Source organism: Thamnophis sirtalis, unplaced genomic scaffold, assembly GCF_051295495.1.
Source record: "Thamnophis sirtalis isolate CommonGarterSnake01/CBP01778 unplaced genomic scaffold, rThaSir2_p1.2 scaffold_5, whole genome shotgun sequence".
Taxonomy (NCBI): Eukaryota; Metazoa; Chordata; class Lepidosauria; order Squamata; family Natricidae; genus Thamnophis; species Thamnophis sirtalis.
This window is the reverse complement of record NW_028261385.1, coordinates 30,348,878-30,371,633: the sequence shown is the minus strand read 5'-3', so window position 1 is coordinate 30,371,633 and position 22,756 is coordinate 30,348,878. Positions and strand designations below refer to the sequence as shown.

The following is a 22,756-nucleotide window of genomic DNA, read 5'->3' as shown; positions in this document are numbered from 1 at the left end:
GAACAACTAGCACATATGTGCAAAGGGAACCTTTACCTTTAAACCCTAACCTTGCATTTCATTCCACCAAAACTTGCATTTTACTGGGTGGGACATCATCACCCATCATATCGCCACAACCAACTTGCCATGACCAACTCGCACCAGGACAACTCGCTGCGGCACAAGAGTTACTCTTAAATCAACAAAATGGTGGAATAGAATCATTAGGAGATGGTGCTAGATTTCCGGAAGCACAGAGAGGAACCTGCCCCACTGTATATCAAGAGGGGCTGTGTGGGGAGGGTTTCCTCTTTTAAATTCTTGGGAGTGCTTATTAGTCAAGATCTCACCTGGAAAAACAACACATCCCTGGTGATTGGAAAGGCCCAACAGAGACTTCATTTCCTTAGAGTCCTGCAAAAAAATCAGGTAGAACAACGGCTGATAACCTCTTTCTATCAGTCCACCATAGAAAATGTCCTCACATATTGCATTACAGTATGGTATGCTGGTTTAACAGCTGTGGACAGGAAGGCACTACAGAGAGTGATCAATTCGGCACAAGAAACCATTGGTTGCCCTCTGACACCACTGGATGACATCACCAAATCTCGCTGCTTTAGCAGAGTAAGGAAGATACTCAGATATGATTCACACCCTGGTCAGTGTCTCTTTGCACTTCTACCATCAGGCAGAAGACAATCAAAGTATAGCCAGCCAAACAAACAGGTTTAAATAGTTTCTATCCTTGGGCTGACAGACTTTTAAATACAACCACAATCACTCCATGCACACGTGGAAATGTATGACTACTTTTTCTTTTGCTTCGGCTATAATTTTGCACCAGTGAAGCTAAAACCAATTTTGTTGCATTTATTTTGTACAATGACAATAAATACTATACTATTAAAGAAAGGATGCAAAAGGAGGGACAAAACGAAACGTGAATGGCAAAAATTAAAGTATTTTTTTTTAATTTTAAATAATTAAATAATTGTTAAATTGTCCCGCAGCAAGTTGGCATAGGCGAATTGTACCTTTCCTCCAGGAATACTACAAGCCCTTTCCAGGGCGTCTTCCGCTTTAAATAGTCCCACGTGCTCCCCGCCGCCTTCACGCTCCCTCCCTCCATCCAACGCTCCTGGCTCCGCCCATTTACCCGCTCCCCCGCCCTCCGGAGAGAATGCGGCTTGGGCTTACAGAGGTAGAAAAGGGTAGAGGTATTAAAAGGTAGCTCACTTCTTGGTTCAAGTTGCCGTTTTTCCCCCCCCATCCGGAAAAAGGGGGGGATGCTTATGGAAACGACGAGACATTTGTTTTCCTGATCTTCAGGCGCTTTCCCCCCCCTTTTTGCCCCAAAGGAGGGAGCTGCCAAATAAGGAGTTCAACGTGACGAGACTTGGGATTTAGAAAAAGTGGAGAAGGAGGGTTATTTGAGCACTATCTGAAGAGCTGCCTTTGTTAGTCAAAAGGAATTTTCACCGGGCTGTGCTGCCGCTCAGTTTCACTTAGCCACAATCGAGGCGACAAAAATGCCAGATAACCAAGAGACGGTCCGTTTCTTCAGCTCCCAGATTTTCGCAGCCACCACGGCTTGCTCTGGGAGGCTTCCCAGCAATCCAATCGCACCCCGACTATTTCTCTATTACAGAGGTCTTCAAACTTGGCAACTTTAAGCCTTGTGGACTTCAAGTCCCAGAATTCTCCAGCCAGTATAGCTGGCTGGAGAATTCTGGGACTTGAAGTCCATAAGGCTTAAAGTTGCCAAGTTTGGGGAGCCCTGTTCTATTATTTTCCATACTAATAGTATTACCATGAATACTAATGATTACTATGGGTACTCATAATAGCATTAGTATGCGTTTATGCCTGACGCACCACAAGTCTGATTTTGGGTGTGTGTGTGTGTGTGTCAGGTTTTCATCCTTCTCTGCTTGTCCCAGGAAAGCCCCGTTCCCTAAAAGGCAGAGAAGGCGGGGTTTCCTATCCGGAAAGGAATGACGTAATTCCTCTCCACGTCCGCTCGGGAATACCGGTGAAGGCGGGCTCCAGTCGGAAGTTGGCTTCCCATTACTTCCTGCTTCCGGTTGGCGGGTGAGCGAACCCTCGAGCCAAGATCTGAGTGGGGGAGTGGGTGGCTGAGAGGAGAGGGGGGGTCAGGCGTCCTGCATTGAGGGAGGGAGGGTGATCGCGCGCGCTACGTAAGGCCGAGCTTGGGGGGGGGGTCGTCGTCGTGCGTGCGCCAGATGCACCCGCGCCCCACCTTTGCTCTCTATTCGCTTGGGCGGTCCCGCTGAACTTTCCTCAGCTTGCCGTCCGAGGGGGTGGGCGGGGGAGACAGCTACTGGGCTTCCTGAGTCTCAGGCGACCTTCTGGTGCGCCTTGGTTAGGGTCGCCAATGTTTTGTGGTCCCATCCTACTGCCCTGCAGAAATTCAACAGGTGAAGTCCTCCGCACGCAGGCGCAGTACGGAGCAGAAATCCGTGAGGCAAACGCCCCGTAATTCCTTTGGGTCATTCCCAGCCCCGCCCAACTCGCGCGCATGCGTGTGTGTGTGTGGTTGTGGGGAAGACAGAGTAGTAGTATTTATTTTTATTTTATTTTTTTATTTTATTTATTTCTATTTTATTTATTTTGTCAAACGTATTAGACAACTATAAACATGCTTTTGAATACATGAAAACGCATACAAATAAAAAGGAACAGTAGGACAGGGACGATAGACACATTGGTGCGCTTATGCATGCCCCTCTTAGGAATGGAGTGAGGTTGGTGTAAGTAAGATGTGTTCCTCACCTGGATGGATATAAAATACAGGTTTGTCAAGAATTTCATTATCTTTTTTTTTTAACTGCGAGTACACCAGCCCACGTTAAAAATAAAATTCCGTTGCCTGCTCTCCAGAGAAAGTATGAAGGTGTGTGAAGAAAGACAAAGGTATTACGGCTGCATTCACGTAGCTGCTTGTAAATCCTTCTAAACTCTGGGAAGTGCTTCCCAAGAACCAGCCTTTCTGTTGCCGAAAAGACCTGGTTTCAGAATGAAAAAGAAAGCAGGGAATGATGGTTGTTCATGTCGCTCAGTAGGCACTAGATCAGGGGTCTCCAAAGTTGGCCCCTTTTAAGACTTGTGGACTTTGAGCTATACTGGCTGGGGAATTCTGGGAGTTAGTTCACAAGTCTCAAAGTGGCCAACTTTCGAGACCCCTGCACTAGATGCAGGGAGGCTGTGTCAGTGGTGTTTAATCTTGGCAACTTTTAAGACTCCAAAACTAGCACTATGGATATATATTAGAATTTTCTGATGGATAGAGATTACAGTGGGCACAGTGACTGATACAATGTAGGTTGGGAAGGTTGAGTTTTTTTGGAAGATTCATGGATTCTTTTTAAACTCTGGTTAGTTTTCAAGATTGATGTACAGCCTAAGGCTTTACCATCTTGAATGACAGGAAAGTATGCCACCACTTTTCAGTAATTGTGATCACTTTCTTAAGTGGCCTCAGACTAATTTTCCTACCCTACCTGACCCTTGACCTGCTTCTACTAGAACAATAGGAGTACCTACAATTTATTTGTAGTGAAAACAGTGATGACTGTAAAATAGGGGTATTAGTGGCTACTCCTACTTCTTCTTGTGTCATATCCATCATTGGACATTGGCAATCACGTTGACAATCCTATTTTTGTCAACAGCCGCATGAAAAAGTGCTGCTGAGTTTTGTCCAAACTAATCCATTAGGTTTTGAAGCCATGATGTTCTTCTGCCTGGACCTCATTTGCCTTCAATTTTTCCCTGGATGATTAAGTGAAGTATGCCATATTTTTCTGGGTGTTGCCTCACATGTCCAAAATATTCTAACCTTCACTTTTTAATGGCTTTGATGATTTCCCTTTGCTTTCCCAAGTGGCTTATCACCTCATTATTTGTGATATTGTCAGCCCAACTTATACGTATTACTCCTACTAGCTTTGGAAAATAGATTCAGTAGAATTTGAGCATAGATCTGAGAATTTTATATTAATTATTATTGCTACTTTTATGAATCTGAACAGAAATAAAGAGGTAGCAGGTATTTTTTTCTCCCAAATAAGAGGTATTAGATTTAGAATTTTAAAAAATGCTTATTTATAAGCTTTAATACAAAGTACATGAGATGAGAAAGAACATTTTAATAGTAGTCAATTTCCATTTTTAACAAATGGAAATTATTGGCTTTGCTTATCATCTCATAGTTTCAGCACAGATATATATGTCAAAGGCCATTTCACATGAAGATGTACCAGATATATAAATGACACAGAAGCTGTATTTTATTTAAATGGCAATATGATTGAGATAGAAATTAGAATTTCAAAAATCATTTTGCATGCAGCTTGATGTACCATAAACAAGTCTTAACATTTGGTTCAATTCACTGCCTTGATGCAGACTTGCTTATGCAAAAATCTATTTAGAATTGCTTTTAAATGTTATCCTCAAAAAAGGATAATGAAAAATAGTTGCTATAGTCCTTTTGTGCTAAATGATCATTTTATTAAGAAAATATGCAAACTTGCCTGAAGGGGAAATGTTTATTTTCCTGTTCCATTGGATCTGTTTTTTCTTTTCAATTTCCTTATTTTAATAGATGCCATTTATGAAAGATTTAGCAAATTACTATATTAATCAGTTCCACATTTTTAAGTAGTACTTAAAAATATTTTAGAATTTATCTGAAACTTAGCAACTGAATCTTTGATATGTTGACATACATAGCCTTTGACTTACAACAATTCATTTAGTGAACATTCAAAGTTACAACGGCACTGAAAAAAGTAACATGACCATTTTTTAATACTTATGATTGTTGTAGCATCTCCGTGGTCATATGATCAAAATTCAGATGCTTTGCTTAATAACTGTGGCAAGAAAGGTTGTAAAATGGGGCAAAACTCACTTAACAACTGTCTCACTCGGCAACAGAAATTTAGGGCTCAATTGTGGTTATATGTCAAGGACTACTCGTACAGTATGCAGTATTATTTAATACAACAATTTGAATTGTTTTGTATTACTGTACAACTTCTACAATCAAAAGCTGCTGCTTTAAATGTCTCAATGTTTTTTCTTGTAGTTTTTTATGACAACAATAGCCAGAGTTGCCGTGTTGCTACACTGGAGTTTCTTGACCTCTTGGGTAAGTTGTGACATCTTTTACATTGCTGGAAGAATTCTAAACATATTTCTAATGATGAAAATTATAATATACAGGATGTCAACTCACGAAGCATTCCTGACATGCTTTCAAGTTGCTATAGGCAGGGGAATGGGGAACTGAGCCTCGCAGCTGCAGCGAGGAAATTGCATCTAGTAGGCCTCCATGAAGCCTCCTGAAACCCAAAATGGGCTGTGCAGGAGGTGTACCACACACACCCTGCAGCCCATTAGGGTCTAGCAGGCCTCCCTGAAGCCTCCTGGGACCAAAAATGGGCCGCTGGAGGGGGGTGGTTTCACTGCCTCCGTGCATACTTGTGCAATACGCCCTCCCATGCACACGTGTCTCACATGCGCAGCAGATACCCAAAAATCAGCTGGCCAGTGGAAGGTGCATGCGCATGTGCGGTGGAGCTGAGCTGGGCGACAGCTCGCATGCTCACAGAGAGGCTTGTCATCACAGGTGTAGGGTTTTATGCTGGAGCAGGGGATTGGACTAGAAGACCTCTTCAAGGCCCCTTTCAATGCTGTTATTCTGAATTTCTTTCTGCATTATTCAGTAGGTATCTGTTTACTTTTCTGTGAAATAATAGTATTACTTTCTCTTTTTTAGGATTTTCCCCTATTAGGTAGCAAGAAGGATGTTTGAAAATATCAAATCTTGGGCTGAGTATATTGTGGAATGGGCTGCAAAAGATCCATATGGGTTCCTTACAACAGTGATCCTTGCTCTAACACCTCTATTCTTGGCAAGCGCGGTGCTATCATGGAAACTGGCAAAAATGATTGAAGCTAAGGAACGGGAACAAAAAAAGAAACAAAAACGCCAAGAAAACATTACAAAAGCTAAACGAATAAAGAAGGACTAAGACTTCAATTTCACTGGGCCGAATTTTTTTGGCAATGCACTGTTACTGTATGTGTACCTTTTTTTTGTTGTATCCTTACAGAAAGATGACAGATCTTTTTCCTGGAATAATGTATCCTTAATTTGTGCTATTAAACTTCTGTGGTAATGAACTTTAATTGCTTTTTTAAGAAGTCTCCTCCCGATTTTTTTTTCTAACCTGGGATATAAGCAAAATGTAAGTTTATAATACATGTGTAATAACTATATAGATACAAATTATTATTTCCATTAAAATCTGTCTTATAATTTTATATCATGGAAAATAATTGTTTAATAATTTTCATATAATTTTGTTGTATTGTAAAATTTTCCTACATTGTGAAGAATTCCAATTTCACACTGAAAACCAGTATTTTCATTATTCCTTGGCATAATGGTTTGTAAGAACCAGATTGTTTCAATTATACAATCCATGATAGCTTAAATTATCATTCAAAAGATTCTTCTTGTTAAATGTAACTGAGAGCAACCTTATCTACAAAATGTTTTTTTTGGGGGGGGGGGAAAGAACGTAAAATATGACTACTGGAATAGTCTGTGCATAAGCCATGGGTGTTGGATAATAGTTTCTCACTTGTGTTACATTATATTCTTGGTGGCTACGCTCTGAGGACAAAGCAATAGTGAATGAATGTAGGCAATCACTAAGTCTTTTAACAACCAGAATCAATGGTTACAAATGCCCTCACGTGTTTATTAGTTCAGCTAAAGACTGAAGGCAAATTTTAGGGAACCTTAGCCAGTTCAGGCCAAATGACAAGCATTATTCTCCCTGTAGCAAGCCCTGTGTAGCTGCTGTTACAAAGTTGCTACAGAGGCTTCTCATTCTAAATTATGGCTCCCTATTAAGTCAATACTTTGCCTTTGAAGGCAACAATTGATGCCTGGTGGGCAAATAATTAGCACCCTGAAATTTCTTTTATATATTTCTAGTCAATTCCTGTTTTCAACTCTTCAAAAACCAAAGCTTCTTAGGCTCATCTTTGAAAATCTTGTAACATTCTGAAGCCTATTTTTTTTACATTCAGTTAACTTATAACATAAAAGAGGTATCTAACCTATAACATTGGTTTGGTGAAATTATGACTACTAAACCAACATTGGTTTACTGGTATAAAAATAAAGTTAGGGATTATGTAGGATAGGAAGCTAATAACTCTACTAGTGACTGCATCTCCTGATGCAAAGGATGTCAAGCACAAATATGCATTTTAAACAAAATTATAGGACATTTAAATATGCTCATGATTGCACAGTTACTGATTTGTTAAGCTATGAAACATTAAATTTCTACTTTAAATAAACAATGTTTAAATTAGTTTTGTTAACTTGCACAAGTCCTGACATTTATTTACAATGGAAATTTTTAACTGTAATGTGTCCCGTCCTAATAATTATTTATTGTGTTTAGTGACATTTAGAACCTTGTCAAAATCTTATTAGACAAAATTAGCAAATAAATATAGCTTTTCATAAGCAACATTTTGGATCTCCTTCCATAAACAAATCATTTTTAATATGTTAGGAGAAGCTGCGAACTCTCATGAATGACTAAATTTCATTAAGCAGTTTGGAATATGAGAAGTTATAATAGTTTGACAGGTTTAAAGAGAATAACTGCATGCATAGCATTGCCATACACACCCTCTTAACATTAATTAACAGCTAGAATATATACAGTCATGTAATACACCATCTGTAATGATTATGGCAGCATTAAATTTTATTGAAGCATAACTTCACTGAAAACATTATCAAATGATTTAAGAGGCAAAAGAATTAGAGATGGGACATTTTATAAAAAGCAATTAAACATTTCCACAAGAAACGGCAGAATCTAAGCATTTTGAAAATGCTGCTAAGCTTTTAAGTATAACTTGGAATTTTTAAGGAAGTGTCTTCATTCATGTTGCTCATTAACCAAATGTTGCCTCTTTCCTGATGCTTTGCACAGAGGGGGGGGGGCTTTTATTTTTTACGGTCAGGAGGCATCCAGGCTCCAGGCTGAAATGTATTTGCTGTACTAACAGGATCTTCTGAGCGTTCAGGCTTTCTGTAGCTGGAAGCAGATGCATGTCCTGTAATCTGTGTTTGAAGTGGCCCTACATCAAGATCCTCTTTGGCCCGAAGGAGGCTGCTTTTTTCATCCAAATCTTCAACTTTAGCTTTCATTTCTTTTCTGTAGTTTCTATTCTGGATACATTCCTGGAGGGGAAAATGTAACACATTGAACTGACTGAAAGAAACAATGAATGCTAAGGAGATGCACTTTGCTTGAGTGCGTAGGTTGTGTTGCTTTCACTTTTCACAACAAGAGCTTGCCTCAATTCAGCAAGTAGCATTTTAAGAGGCCAGGAAAAGCATCCTCCAGTATAGGCAACTTCATCGAGATTCAACTTATTGGAGTATAGCAATAGCACTTAAACTTATATACTGCTACATGGTGCTTTGCAGACCTCTCTAAGCAGTTTATAGAGTCGGGAACGACTAGCACATATGTACGAAGGGAACCTTTACCTTAAGGATTCCTAAGTCGGTCCCCATCTAGGCCCTTAACAAAATCAGCAAGGTATCCTATATCCCATGTCTTCAAGTTACATTATTCTAATATATGCACCATGCAAAATCTATGTGGCAGTATATATAATGTACCAAAATGCTGCAATACTTTTTCAAAACATGGATTTAAAATATTGACTGCCCATCATTTAAATTTATAACTATGTATTTCTTTAAAAAGAGAATGGAAAAAGAATACAGAGCAAATGTATCAAGTAGTTTTACAAAGACATGCAACAAGATTATAATTTATTATCTGTGTATAATCAAAGGACTATTTGCCAAACGCAAGCTCAAAAGGAAACCAAATTCCCATATCAAAATGAAACTGAGATTGAACAATAATGAATCTCTATAATTACAATGTAATAAACCTACAGGGTCTCTAATGCTAGCTGAAAACAATTCAACTGACTTCAATTAACTTTCTAATTTTTCTAGCATTCAAAGGTCAGACCCACAAGGAGCACATATAAATTTAACAAAGCTCCTCCTCCCTAACATTTGGCCTCCAGGGGAAAAGATGGTACTGACCAGATATTACAGAGGAGCAGCACAGTAGCATAGCATGAGATTCTAGTTCATCTGTACAGCTTATATAATTATTTCCTATTTGTTTTCATGGGATGGATGGAAAATGCTGCAAGCTGGATTATTGGGAAAATTAGCTTGTAATGGCTGATGTTCCCCTAGCAAATAAACTTACCCAATTTACTGGTTCCGAGATACAGAGCATAATCACAGTATAAAACCCAATCCACATATCACACTTGGAAGCAGTATGGATTTGCCATTGTCAGTGCCTTCTTTCAAAAATATTGTTAACTTGCTCATCTAGCCTACAACCATGCCTCTTGGTCATCCATCCAAGTATTTATCAAGTCCAAACCTTCTTAGTTTTTCCCCTCATATTAACTAAGTGTTGCTATCTGCTGCAGAAATTACTTTTTATAGAAAAAAATTATACAACGTAAGGTGTAGTTGTTCCCTGACAAAACATGTCGCTATCTAGGATTGTACTCTCACCAGCATTACTGTCATAGCTTAGGACCGTGATGGCGAACCTATGGCACGCGTGGCACACGGAGCCATATTTGGTGCCACAAAAAACGGCCCCAACAGGCCAACCGGAACTTCAGAAATGATCTGTTTCCGGCTTCCGGAGGGCCTCCAAGAGGGCGGGGGGGCGGGGTTTTTCCCCCTCCCCAGGCTTCAGGAAAGCCTCCAGAGCCTCAGGAGGGGGTCACACATGCATGTGGGGGGGGGACACGTACATGTGTGAGATTGAGTGTGTGTGTGTGTGATAGTGCGCACGCGTGGAATTTTGGCAAGCAGTAAGACAAAGGTTCATCATCACTGGCTTCTGAGTTACTTTCACACAGAGCTGTCTTTTCCTGCTTTTTCTTCAGTGATGCCTGGAGAAATCCCAGTTCCCCTAACCCATGGTTCCCAATCAACATGGGAGGCAGCCATGGTAAGCTATTTCACCCTGCATTTCCCCATTGGTGAAATCTTACTGGAAATGGGAGTCACATTTGAGTGTTGCTTGGGTACAGAACACATCCATGTGTGCATATATATACCTTCCCCAAACATCTCTAAGCATAATTGCCCACAAACAGCCAAGCTTAGTTCCTTCTGAGATGAAATATGTTATAGATACCTTCAGAAATTCATACTGGTTTCAAAGACCATTTTAAACTGCCTGGGTTGTAAGTGTAGTGGAAGCTACATTAACATTCCTTGATTGTATGAAAGCTGGCAATTACTTTTTAATATAACTGCCCTATTGCAATAACAAGCAGCATGGTGGCCTGGCGGTGAAGATGCTTGTCTCTCACTTGGAAGGCTAAGAGTTCAATCCTAGTAATGACAGATGTTTCTCTTCCTATGAAAAAATATTTGCTGTGAACTCCAGATAGGTGTCAGGATCGGCATCTGATCAGTAAATGCTCAACATTATCCAGTCACCATGACTCTACCCCAAATAGGGATTATAAGGTCGTAAAAAGGGAGTTTGGGCTATTGCAATAATATGTACAGAATAATTATCTTGCAAAATACACAGAATGATATTTCTGATTTGGAAAAAGAGACATTAAGCAAGTCAACACAGTTCAAAGTGAGGAAGCATGAAATAAAGCAAATCAAGGAAAAAGATGACAGATGCATGCTGATGGCTTGTAGCAAGAACCTGAATATGAAAAAAAATCATATATGATATGATCATTGTTATACTGAAAATGGGTATTATAGAGGTGAAAAAGGTTGATCCAAATAAGGCACTTACAAGAAAAATTACAAACATCTGGGTCATTTTGATTAAATAATCAGGTAGTCAATGATGGTGGGAAAACACTAAAGACATGCTGAATTATATATAACCCCATTGGCTATATGAATAAAGTTTTTTTATTCTTATCTTTACAAGCAAGGACTAAACCACTGAACACTCAAGATGGATGAAGTCATTCTTCACATCAAACACTTTGAGTATAATGGATGTTTGTGACCAACTTAGCCAGCTTTAAAGGATGATACTGTATGAAAAATTCATGTGAGATAAGATTATTTGCATCTAATCAGGTATATATTGCACTTAATATCAAAAGCCATATGCCTCTGTATGGTGATTGCTGAACAATGTTACTGCCTTCCCATCATATTTTAAGCCTCCCAAAAGCAACTGATCAACAACTTTAAAAAGAAAAGGATTTGGCTTGCTTGTGTCTTGCAGAGCTTGTATATTCTTAAGTGATAATGCATTAGAAGACATTTTAATATGCCCACAAAAAAAAAGCATTTGCTCAGCAAACATTTGCCACCATGTTCCAATACCAGGTAAAAGGACTTAAGAGACAAAAGGACTCATCCAGATTTAATTTCAAAGTTAAAAGGCACTGAACATAGCTTATTTGTACCAAGAAAAAAACCTCTGATCTAGCATTGTATTAGATTGCAATATTTATTGGCAGCTTATTGCTTAGCATGTAGAAACTCAGACAATTATTATTTAATAAACAAATAGTTAAACAAACTGTAACAGTGTAATATTTGTGTCATTTCAAACAGTTTAGAAAGATAACACTAATAAGAAACAGAAGTTATATGCTCTAGGCACCATCTTAGAAAGGCACAATTTCTTCATTCCTCTGCCATTCTCATAGGTGATTCATTGGAATTAAGAAAATACGCCTGCTGTTTTAATTACAGAAAAATTAATAAAAAGCTTTTAATTGACTAATCTAGTCAATTAATCTATAAAAATGTTGCAGCCTACATTTAAGAAACAGAATATATAAACAGGCAACCATAAATAAAGTATGCGGGCAAAGTATGATTGAAAATATAATTCTTAAAGCATCCTGCAGTTGGATAATAGGAACTTAGAATTCAATGAAAATGAATCACCATGATTGGAGTGAGTTTCTCTCCTGCTATTCCTGAAAGAAATAATATTCTTACACTCAAATAAGGAAGATGAGCATACACTATGATAACTAAACATAATGTAATTTTCAATTTAATTATTCTCTTCTAGGGATGATGGTGGGGAGATAATAATTGAAACTTTATGCTTATTACTACTCAGTAAAGTACATTTTCCTTCCTTGACAAGAAGGCTGTCAAAACAAATAATTATGGAAATGCTCGAAATAGTTTGAAACAAGACAGGAGCTGTCACGAAAAGTTTCTTCTCTTTAACATTTCACCTTGTATCCAACTGTGCAATTCAAAAGCCACTTAGTTTTTATTACTGCAAAGCAAACACATAGCACATTAGAAATGAAAAATAGTTCTTTACCATACTTTTTATTTTTAACCATTTTCAGACCTCCCATACCAGCTAAGAAACACATTAATGAATTCAATTTCATATTAAAACCTATCTCCTCAGGATATTTCCATTTAAAAAAAACAGTGTTGGGGAAAATCAACAGAGTATTTTTACTCTAATAAGCTCAGTAGTCTTTAACTCACCTAGCTTAAAGTATTCCAATGAGGAAGCAGGGAGTCTAACTGAACATAACAGTCCAGCAGACTAACAGAGTTTAAGGCTCAAGATGCATGGAAAGAGAGGAACAAAGACATGAAAGAAGTCATTGGATGCAAAATCTTTTGCCTCTGTCCATTTCTCAACTCCAAATATTGTGTCTCTCCAAAAAGAAGGGCGGGTCTTATTTTCTTTTGACCACCAAAAAAACGGCTAGGCCTTTGTTTTTGGAGGGTTTTAATTATTGACTCACCTCATGGTGGTGGCACCGACAATCCCACCCAGCAGGAACCCGGTGCTGGCCCACTTCTTCTGCGGCCATTTGCCACCATTCACACGCATCGCCCCGGTCTCTGTTTTGCCTTCAGATGCCTGCCAGAAGGTATCTGCAGCCAATAACAGGGCTCAAATCGATACGGAGCATCTCTTATCGGCTGCATATGCCTTCCAGAAAGCCCTCTGCGGCCGCAGAAGGCAAGGCAGGTGTCGGGGTGTATGAGGCCTGGTAAGTAGGGCAGCTCCACACACACACCATCCCCATCCTAGCTTATTTTTTACCTGTGTGCCTCACCCCACCCCCTGCACCCCAGGGTGGGGTCTCAATTAGGGCTAATTTTGTGGGTGGGGCTTAATTTGATTGCATACGCTCAAAAACGTGATAGGGCTTCTTTTCAAGGTCTGTCGTCTTTTTGGAAAAACACGGTAATACCTCAAGCCACTGGTGATTTACAGGGATAACCTGAATTCTTGGCATTCCAGGGAAGTATTATGATGTTTGGTAGCACAGTCTGCCAGATGTTTAAGCTGGATATTTGGTGTTTTTATCCACTACTGAGTCCTTCCAAAGAACTTGGGATAGGGAAGTGTTGTTTTCAGGTGGTAAAGACAACCTCGCAGTATAGAAGTTGTTTCAAAATCTGTCTTTTGCAATAGTTTATTATTAGCATTAGATGGAGCCCATTTGATCAATTGTTTCTGAACCTTTTTTGAAAAAACATATCCAAAGAAAAAAGGGATGTGCTGTCCTAAAGTTAATAGCTCATGAAAAGATATTTTGTAACAGCCAGCCCAAATCTGACAATTTATTTATTTATTTATTTATTTATTTATTTATTTATTTATTTATTTATTTATTTATTTATTTATTTATTTATTTATTTGTCTTGTATGCCACCCACTCCCGGAGGACTCTGGGCGGCTCACAAAAGACAAGGGAAAGGGGGGGAACGAGACAAAGACAACATATTAAAAACAAAACCAACATTCACAATTTCCATGGAGGTAAATGCTTCTCAGCTCCCCCCAGCCTGCTGGAACAGCCAGGACTTGGTGGCTTTGCGGAAGGCCGGGAGGGTAGTAAGGGTCCGGATCTCAACAGGGAGCTCGTTCCAGAGGGCCGGAGCTGCAACAGAGAAGGCTCTCCCCCGGGGAGTCGCCAGCCGACATTGGCTGGCAGATGGAATCCGGAGGAGACCCAACCTGTGCGATCTAATTGGACAACCCTCTCAATGTGTTGGACAACTATTCCTACCTGTCCTACCTCTTACAGTCATTGTTTACGGGGACAGGACATGTTGGAAGCAGGAGACCAATAAATCTATTTTAGTTTTATGCTAAAGCACAGAAGAAAATTAAAATTGAACACATCTAATATTATTTTTTGAATTGTACTGAAATAGAATTATTACTGGTTGCACAAACTTTTTTTTTTTACAGTTTCCTCTTCTTTCTTTTAATTCTGCTGGGTTTTTTCTCTTTGGCTTTTCTTGATTTAATAGCATTGCTATTTTTAATGTGGCAGGTATCAGGAGAGAGACAGTATTGGGAAAAAGCCTGCAATTGTCACTACCAAAGCGTTCTTCAATTCAACCAAGTGTCACAATCACACTAAGCTATATTCACTCATCTTGTCTGCTGGCTTATTTTTGGCTTAGCATAATGTATGAACATTCATTCATTCATTCATTCATCCATTCTTTCTTTCTTTCATTCTAATTGTATTCTGCCAAGTCAACAGGCTCATCCCATTTTACAGCAATCCGATAAAAAGCATTCAGCCAATTAAAACATTCACAGTAAGCATCACTTACAATCAAAATTGCAACAAGAGTAGAATAACAACAATAGTAGTAAGAAAAAAATACCACAACAAAAGTGCATGATAAATAAATAAAACAGTTACATTTAAAATTCAAACATGCACACAATCAAGTAGTCATCACATGTTTACAGAAGAGCAGCATCTCAAGTAGCTTCTGAAACACTAACAGAAATGGCTTGAGTTTTAATAGCAAGGAAAGGCTTTCCCCTATTCCTAGTGGCGCAACCGAGAAAGCGCATCTCCTGGGCTCTCTTTTCCCTTTCCTTGCAAAAGTAACATACAAAATAACCAGAAGCTTCTAAGAACCTACCAGAAAGGCTATTTCTAATGGGTGAAGGCAATCCTGCATATACCTTAGCACCAAGCTGTATAGCACTTTATAGACCAGTTATTTTGAATTATACCTGGAAACCTGCTGGAAAATAATACAGGGCTCAAAGTGCAGTTGCAAAATTCTCTTGGAAGGTAATACCCACCAACAATTTACTACAACTGCAGTTTTCAGTCGTCTTCAGAGGCATCCAATGAGTTGAGTGCATACAGCAGTATGAAGAAGTGATTAGGGCATAAGTCACTGTTAGTGTAATGCGTAAGGAAAGCCACTACAGCTTGCTAGTAAGTAGATGTAATTTCATACAGCCAAGTATTTTAAAATATGTTGATGATGAAGCAACTTGAAGAATGCCAGATTTGGGAAGTATGCTGTAATGGATCCAGTACTCATCCATTAAGAGGGAGATTCTAATGTATTTTGGCGCCAACCTTTCCCATTCAAAACCTTTGCCACATTTATAGAGTTTTATTTTGTTGTTTCTTAGCCTGATTACATGGTAAATAGTTCTGTGGATTTTACTCCGCTAGTCGCTGCTGACAAGAGAGGGAGGTGCTCCTCTCTGTTTCAAGGCCATTGAGCCAGCGCTGTCCAAAGACATTTTTGTGGTCATGTGGCCAGCATAACGTCACAGATTGCTGTTACGTTCCCACCAAAGTGGTACCTATTTTTCTACTTGCATTTGCATGCTTTCTAACTGCTAGGCTGGCAGGAGGTGGGGTGAGAACGTTGCATGGCACTTAGGTCTCGAACCTGGGCTGCCGGATTTCCAGTCAACAAGCCCAACATCTTACATGGTACAGATATAGGATTGCAAAGATAGGAACAGAAGAGAGCAGGAAAAAAGGAATTTCTGTTTTGTCAATTCATAAAGTGATATTCCCAGGAAAACAGTGTTAAGTATAGTGGCAAGATTTGGGAATGACTCTGTTGTCGCAATAAGTGAGACAATAGAATAAAGGCTCAGTAAAATACAATAACTGACATTTCAAATTCTTTCCACATCTCCCAAAAAGTGGGATCCGAGGGGAGGATATTTTGTCACTTGGCTCAGTGAAAGATGAGGGCAGGGAGATTTGCTATAGAACAACTCCAACAAGAAATATGGTCCCAAGCCCCCCTCCCTTCAATAGCTGTCAAAGAGCATTTACTGTATCAGCAGGTGTTGTCAGAGGCTGTCTAATACAGAAACCAAATCAATCTATCTGGCAGCCATTTTAGGAAAAAAATGTCTTAATAATAATATCAAGATACAAATGGCCTGCCACACAGATTTACACATGCCTTAGAGAAGGAGGCAGGGAAAGGAATAGGTAATTTCTTTGAACTAGGTTCACCATTCAGATTTTAAGATCACGTATGCTTTAAATTCAGCAACAACCACCACACACACACACACATACACACTCTAACACACTTCCCCTATATTCCAGCCCCACCTTTCTCCACATTTTTTGGGACAAATGTATCTGGTAAAGAAGGAGCAGTGTTGCCGTTAGCTGCAAGATGAAAAAAGTGTCACTTAATTATTCCAGCCATTTCTCGCTTTAAGGGTCTTGAAGAAAAACCTGAGAAAATTCAGCAAAAATATCCACAGAATTATAGGCAGTACTAGAGGATCTTTTGGGGGCCCTCAAGAGACAGAGATAGGTATAAAAGCTAGGGAATTATCTTTATTGAGCCAGTTAAAAATTAACAACCACACTGGGATGATAGTAGAGGACAAAAGTTTGAGTGAAAGAGGCTGGACATTCAGCATGGGATACAATAAAAATAGAGGTTAAAACAATCAATACAGTGTATGTAATAACACACCTTACCTCAAGTGTAGGTGGATTGTTTCTTCTTTTCTTCATCCATGCTAAGAAAATTAAAAACAAAAAAATATTAAATATTTCTCATTCTTATATTTCCTTTGATACCTACTGTATATCAACAATATTTTATGAATTTATAAGCTCCCTTTCTGTATAACTTTAAAAAAAAAGTTACGTTATTTTTAACTTTTACAAGTACCGTATTTTTTGGAGTATAAGATGCACCTAGATTTTGGGGAGAAAAACAAAGGAAAAATATCTGCCTCTGCTTCCCAGCAATTTGCCTCCTTGCAACAAACAGTACAGACAATATACACTGTTTGTCGTGTTGTATTTCAGACTATACTTGTATGGATGCTGTTAAAATGTACTTTCTGGAAGTACAGTTATTCTTTGCTCTTTAAAAGAATAGCACTTTTTAAAACAATAGCACTGGGCCTCTTCAGATCAAGCATTTATTTTAAAAAGCTTCTTCATTTTGTTACCTTGTCTAGAATAATAAAGCAGTCTTTAAAAAAATAAGTCTAATAATTTGAAAATTCTATAGGCATTTATAGTTGTTGATTTACCTCCTTGCAGCAAACAGCCTGATTAGCACAAGAAAAAAAATCTGCCTCCCAGCAATTTGCCGTGTGTAGCAAACAACAAGTTTCACTTTCAATTTCTCCGGATCATCAGCTGTTAGAGGTTGCAGGAATTGCTATAGCTTATTGAAGCCACTGCAAGCCCCCCTTTGCTGCAAAGAGGTAAATTCCTGGGAGCAGAGGCCAAAGGGTGGGGGCTGGTGGGTGGGTGGGGCTACATTCGGTGTATAAGACGCACCCAAATTTTCACCCTCTTTTAGGGGGAAAAGGTGCATCTTATATACCGAAAAATATGATAATCCTTGATTTACGTCCACAATTATGACAGAATTTCCATTGCTAAGCAAGGTGGTTGATGAGATGTTGCTGATTTTACAATCTCTTATGCCATGGTTCTTAAGTGAATCATTGCAGTTGTTAAGTAAATCATGTGATTGTTATGCGAATTCAGCTTCCTCCCTTAACTTTGCTTGTTGGAAGCTGGCTGGAAAAGTCTCAAATCATCATTAAATTTGTTTGCCACCCATCTCAGGACAATCACGTGTCCCCAGAATGCAGCAACTCTCATAAATACATGCAAGTTATCAAGTGCTTGAAATTTGATGCTGTGTTGGTCGTAAGTGCGAGGGCAGCCATAAGTCACTTTTTTCACAGCTGTTGTATCTTCAAATGGTCACTAAATGAATGGTTGTAAATTGAGGACTACCTGTATCCAAAATTATGGGGAGGGAGGGGGAGGAATCAATAAACAATAACATAATTTCATTATCATCAGTGAATTTAGCACTAATTTTAAAACAGCTACAGAAGCAACATTATAAAGTCCTAAATTAAAAAAACAAACTTTAAAAAAAATCTAGAACAAATCAGTCGTTAGAAATATTCCATCAGAATATAACAAACGTTTTTTTCATTACCAAAAATTATAATCTTTCACCAACTTTACTATAGGTTTGGTGATAAGCAGCACTCAATATAAAATGTTCCACATGATAAAAAAAATTGGATCTAGGATAACAACATCAACAAAAAAAGAATCTGAGTTTGTTTCAAATTCCTCTTAGCTCTTTCTAACAGAAAAGTTAAAGCAGACTCTCCCAGCATAACCATTCAATTTTCTCACTCCTTTGTGGCAGGCAGTACTTGTCTTTAAAGCTAGAGAAATATAAATCTATTTTTTTTTACCTCTGAGAGCAAAAGGCATTGTTTCTTCTTTATAAGATTAACAGATAAACATCCTAGATAAGCTATCTCAGCTAGGACATCTGATGTGAGATAAGGAAGGCTATTACTAAAGAGGTAAAAAGTGGTGAAGTCTGTACTGGAGCTCTATTAACAGCAAAAAGACGAGCAGGAAAAATATATTTGGGTCTGTTCTATTAACTTTCTAGTGCTAAACTAGATTGCTAAACTGAGCTCTTCTACTCAAGATAACAGAACTGGACACTAATGGAAGGGATAAATCTGATTTATTCTGGAAAATATGCTTCAACTTTTAATTATACAAGAAGACAGTTATTCTCTGCTTTCCTAAGATTATGGTAAAAACTGATGTAAATGAATTTACTTATCAGATCATAATTATATCTAATGTAGTAAAACTAGTATTGGACTTTTAGACAGTTAGCTATTTCTTTTTATTAATCATAGTTTCCCAACATTTAACTATTCACATCCCCACCTCCTAACTCCACTTTGCTTTATTTTTACAGCCTTAAAATGTATTGATGAGTTTATCATTTTCATGATCATAATCGATTAGATTTATTATGGCCATGGGCTCCAAAATAATTATGTTCCTCTTGTATATCGTTTTAGTTCAACATTTGTATCCTGTCTTTGAGAGACAATTCAGCCTAGCAGTTAAGACACCAGGCTAGAAACCAGGAGACTAGGAATCCTAGTTCCACCTTAGGTATGAAAGCCAACCAGGTGACCTTTAAGTTCACCTAGCTGGCTTTCACACCCAAGTTCAACAACAACTTGGGCCAGTCACTGTTTCTCAGTCTGTGATGTGGGGCAACTCCTGTTGCAACCAATGGGTCAATATTTGGTTGATCTGAAAAAGAAGACCCTGAATTTGTGGGAAAATGCATACCCTGTTTTTTTTAAAAAAAATCATGCTTAGAATGCAGTATTGCAGGCTACTCTGCCAACTGCCAGGAGTTTGATCCTGACTGGCTCAAGGTTGATCAAGCCTTCCATCTTTCCGAGATCGGTAAAATGAGGAGCTAGATTGTTGAGGGCAATGTGCTGACTCTGTAAACTGCTTAGAGAGGGTTGTAAAGCACTGTGAAACAATATTTAAGTCTAAGTGCTATTGCTGTTATGAAATAAATGGAAGCATCTCTACATTAAACAATCATAAGTATTCAATAACAATATATTATAAAACAATTGTCTTCAGTATGATTTTAAGGTGGGCAGGGGATGTGCAAGCCAGATTTTTTTTTTTTTGCAGATCACTGAAAAATCTATGAATATGAGAAAATTTATTATATATTTAATTTAGATAAAATATATAATAAGGTAAATTATATGAATGAGGAAGTGAGAGACTGAATTTACCTAACAAAAGGGAGGTAAGAAACACATGAAAAGACAATGTGTGAAGATCCTTTCCTTCTTTTGTCTCTTATCGTGTGCTCTAGTGGACGAAAAGCTGATTGGTACAAAGAGATGATGTCATCTCCAACAAAGGAAGATGGGAGAACATAGCCTATTGCAAAGAATGAATCTTAGTTGAAATAAGTGAAAATAGTTGTGTACAAGAATGTATGGGAGGCCCATACCAGACCCAAAGTATCTCTGCTCACCCTGAAACAGAACACAGTACATCTTTGTATGCTGAATATTTTCATCTTTAATATTTTTCTATTTTTTTTGTATTAGAGATCAAGGTGCATTAATTGAAAGACTGAGTACTAGCTGAATAAATATCCTAATCAACAATGTATTTCTATCCTAGACTTTTTAAACCACGATGTCCAGTTGTAAATATATTAGGAAGCTGTTTTTTAAGTTGTTTTTTTTATAAAGCAATTCTAAAAAGTGACCATCATCTGCTTAAGAAGTGATGACATTGTTTAAAAAGGCCAGGACTGAAGCACCGAAGCAGATCTTTGCAAGAAAAATTAATATACATAATTGTCTTCCATTTTAAAACAAATATTAAAATTATTTTATTCATCCAAATTATTTTAATTTGTTCTGACTTAAAAATGCCAACCTGAATGAGATAGACTTGGGAGCTTATTTAAAAGAAAGCAAATAATTCAAAATAAACTCCTCCAATAAAATATTGTATCGTTCAGATCACTATTTTCTTTACTATCCCCAAGAAAAGAAAATAGTGATCTGTTTCCCAGCAGAAACTGTATTTCTGCTGGGAATGGGACAGTTAGACTGACGATTATCAGCATAAAATGTGATAATGAAATGATAAATAAATGGTTTTAATACTAGATTCACCACTAAAGCAATATTGATGCCTCTTTTTACTGTTGAATTCTCTAATATTAATTCACACATCTTTCACGATCAGCTACAAATGAATTTAAAAATGAATAATAATGCAATTTCATTATGACAAGAAGCTATCTCAGAGATTTCTTTGCTTCCTTATTCTTCAAAAACATAGTATCCCAATATATACTACTCAGTATATTCTAACTTGGCTACTATTGATTGATTATCTGTCATCAAGTCATTTTTTACTCCTAGCGACCACATAGATAAGATCTTCTCCATGATGGTTTATCCTTAACTTGTTCCTGCATGCATTCCAACGGTACTGATTGTGAAAGCTATTAGCCTATATAATCCACTAAAATAATAAATCTCTCCCTCCCCCCATGAATAAATCCTTTTATTGGAAGTTAGTAATTCTCAAAGAATTTCTGTTACAGCATATGAATTGCACAAGAAATCTCTACTTCAGTTTAGAAAAAAACCGATGAAATAAAAGCAGAGCCAATTTTAGTAATTGTTAGTAGAACTGTCCCTTGTTCTTCAAATTTTGAAACATAGCCAATGTGTCATCTGTTTTTAGAAAAAAAAAACTTTGTAAATTCTACCCTAACAAAACAAAGCACTTTTATGGAACTGCAGCCAAAATAGTTTCTAAGCGGAACAGTACCCTTCCACCCAAAATGAACAAAGAAAGTGTAGAAATGTATAGACAGAGTCCAATTTTGCAACATGCTCTTGCACAGTTTTGGAAATCCATTGTAGTTCAAATCATCTAATTAAACAGTTGCCTTTAATTGTAAAAATGGTATAGCATTATCTGCAACATATGCTCATGATAACACTACCATTTTCTAAGCAGAATGTAAGCAAGATAAACTGGTCATATCATATCTTGAGACCTTGGCATTCTTTCATTTCAGTGCTCATCTGCATTCTCATTAGTATGCATGAGATTTTCATTGAACTTTAAGACTCCTAGTGGCATATAGCGCATTGTAATAAGCGTAAAAGTGGGCATGTAAATTAAAACTCCCATTAATCACTAAATGTTACCCATTAAACAAAGAGGGACCAACTTGAACACACAGACTGTAAAATACAGCATGAAAAATACAAACACTGATGTCTCCAAAGACACTGAAAGTGACTATATTTTTCACGAAGACTAACAATATGGAAAACGGAAATAGCACCTTCTAACTTCAGATACAATCAGTGTCCACTGAAAATTAAAAATCATAAAGGTTATGACCATTTTCTGCTCTGAAAAAATAATGCCTTGCATTTTGTCTTAAAATGAAACCTAGGCAAGTAAATATGGATGTTCCCTAGATATGAGTTCTGACAACCCCCCCCTCCTGTGAATCACCCAGACACAGGCTTGGTTGTTTGCCACTCTTTAATCACGGACTCCTTTGGCTGAAGGCCTGGACAAGACTCACATGCAAAAATAGTTGGCAGCAACCCAAAATCCAACAGGCACGGATAGAAGACAGACAGAGTTTTTCAATACTGTTTCAAACGGTTGTGTCCTGCAAATGTCCTCTCCCAACTTCTCCACTTATATACTCTCTTAAGAGGGGCCAAGACACAACCACCTGGGCTTAATTATCATCTCTGAGTCTGCCTCCGGAGCTGCTGCTTCCGTTTCTCCACCCTTCTTAATCTTGTGTCAGGGACAAACTGCCTTTGATCCTCCCCATGCTCCATGCCTCAGGCACCTCCTGGTGGCCAGCCAGCCTTTCTGGTCCTTGCTCTGAGTCTGAACCCTGCCCAGGGTCCTCCACATCTTCCCTGGCAGACTCATATGG

The 22,756-nt window shown here is 38.2% G+C and overlaps 2 protein-coding genes across 4 annotated transcripts in view; one reads left to right on the top strand and one right to left on the bottom strand.

Moving 5' to 3' along the window:
• Nucleotides 1–1,993: 1,993 nt before the first annotated feature.
• Nucleotides 1,994–8,135, top strand: SMIM15 (small integral membrane protein 15). 3 transcript variants are annotated; one of them, XM_087715543.1, is made up of 3 exons: nt 1,994–2,076; nt 5,099–5,161; nt 5,792–8,135. In XM_087715543.1, the coding sequence occupies exon 3, from the start codon at nt 5,820–5,822 to the stop codon at nt 6,045–6,047; it is 228 nt and encodes a 75-aa protein (XP_087571669.1). In that variant the 5' UTR covers nt 1,994–2,076; nt 5,099–5,161; nt 5,792–5,819; the 3' UTR covers nt 6,048–8,135. The 3 variants fall into 3 exon arrangements, with proteins under 3 accessions (XP_087571669.1, XP_087571670.1, XP_087571671.1); XM_087715544.1 differs by lacking the exon at nt 1,994–2,076 and adding an exon at nt 2,607–2,919; XM_087715545.1 differs by lacking the exon at nt 1,994–2,076 and adding an exon at nt 3,771–3,794.
• The window catches only part of NDUFAF2 (NADH:ubiquinone oxidoreductase complex assembly factor 2), a 42,799-nt gene continuing 27,830 nt past the window's right edge, over nt 7,788–22,756 (bottom strand). The window contains exons 3-4 of the mRNA XM_014055593.2: nt 16,894–16,934; nt 7,788–8,293 (exon numbers count right to left, since the gene is read on the bottom strand). Of these exons, the coding sequence (XP_013911068.2) occupies nt 8,057–8,293; nt 16,894–16,934 (278 nt within the window). The 3' untranslated portion in view covers nt 7,788–8,056. The remainder of the gene's footprint in view (nt 8,294–16,893; nt 16,935–22,756) is intronic.

Bases quoted from the DNA above. Each gene is read 5' to 3' on its own strand.
- SMIM15 (XM_087715543.1), top strand. From the start codon at position 5,820: ATGTTTGAAAATATCAAATCTTGGGCTGAGTATATTGTGGAATGGGCT.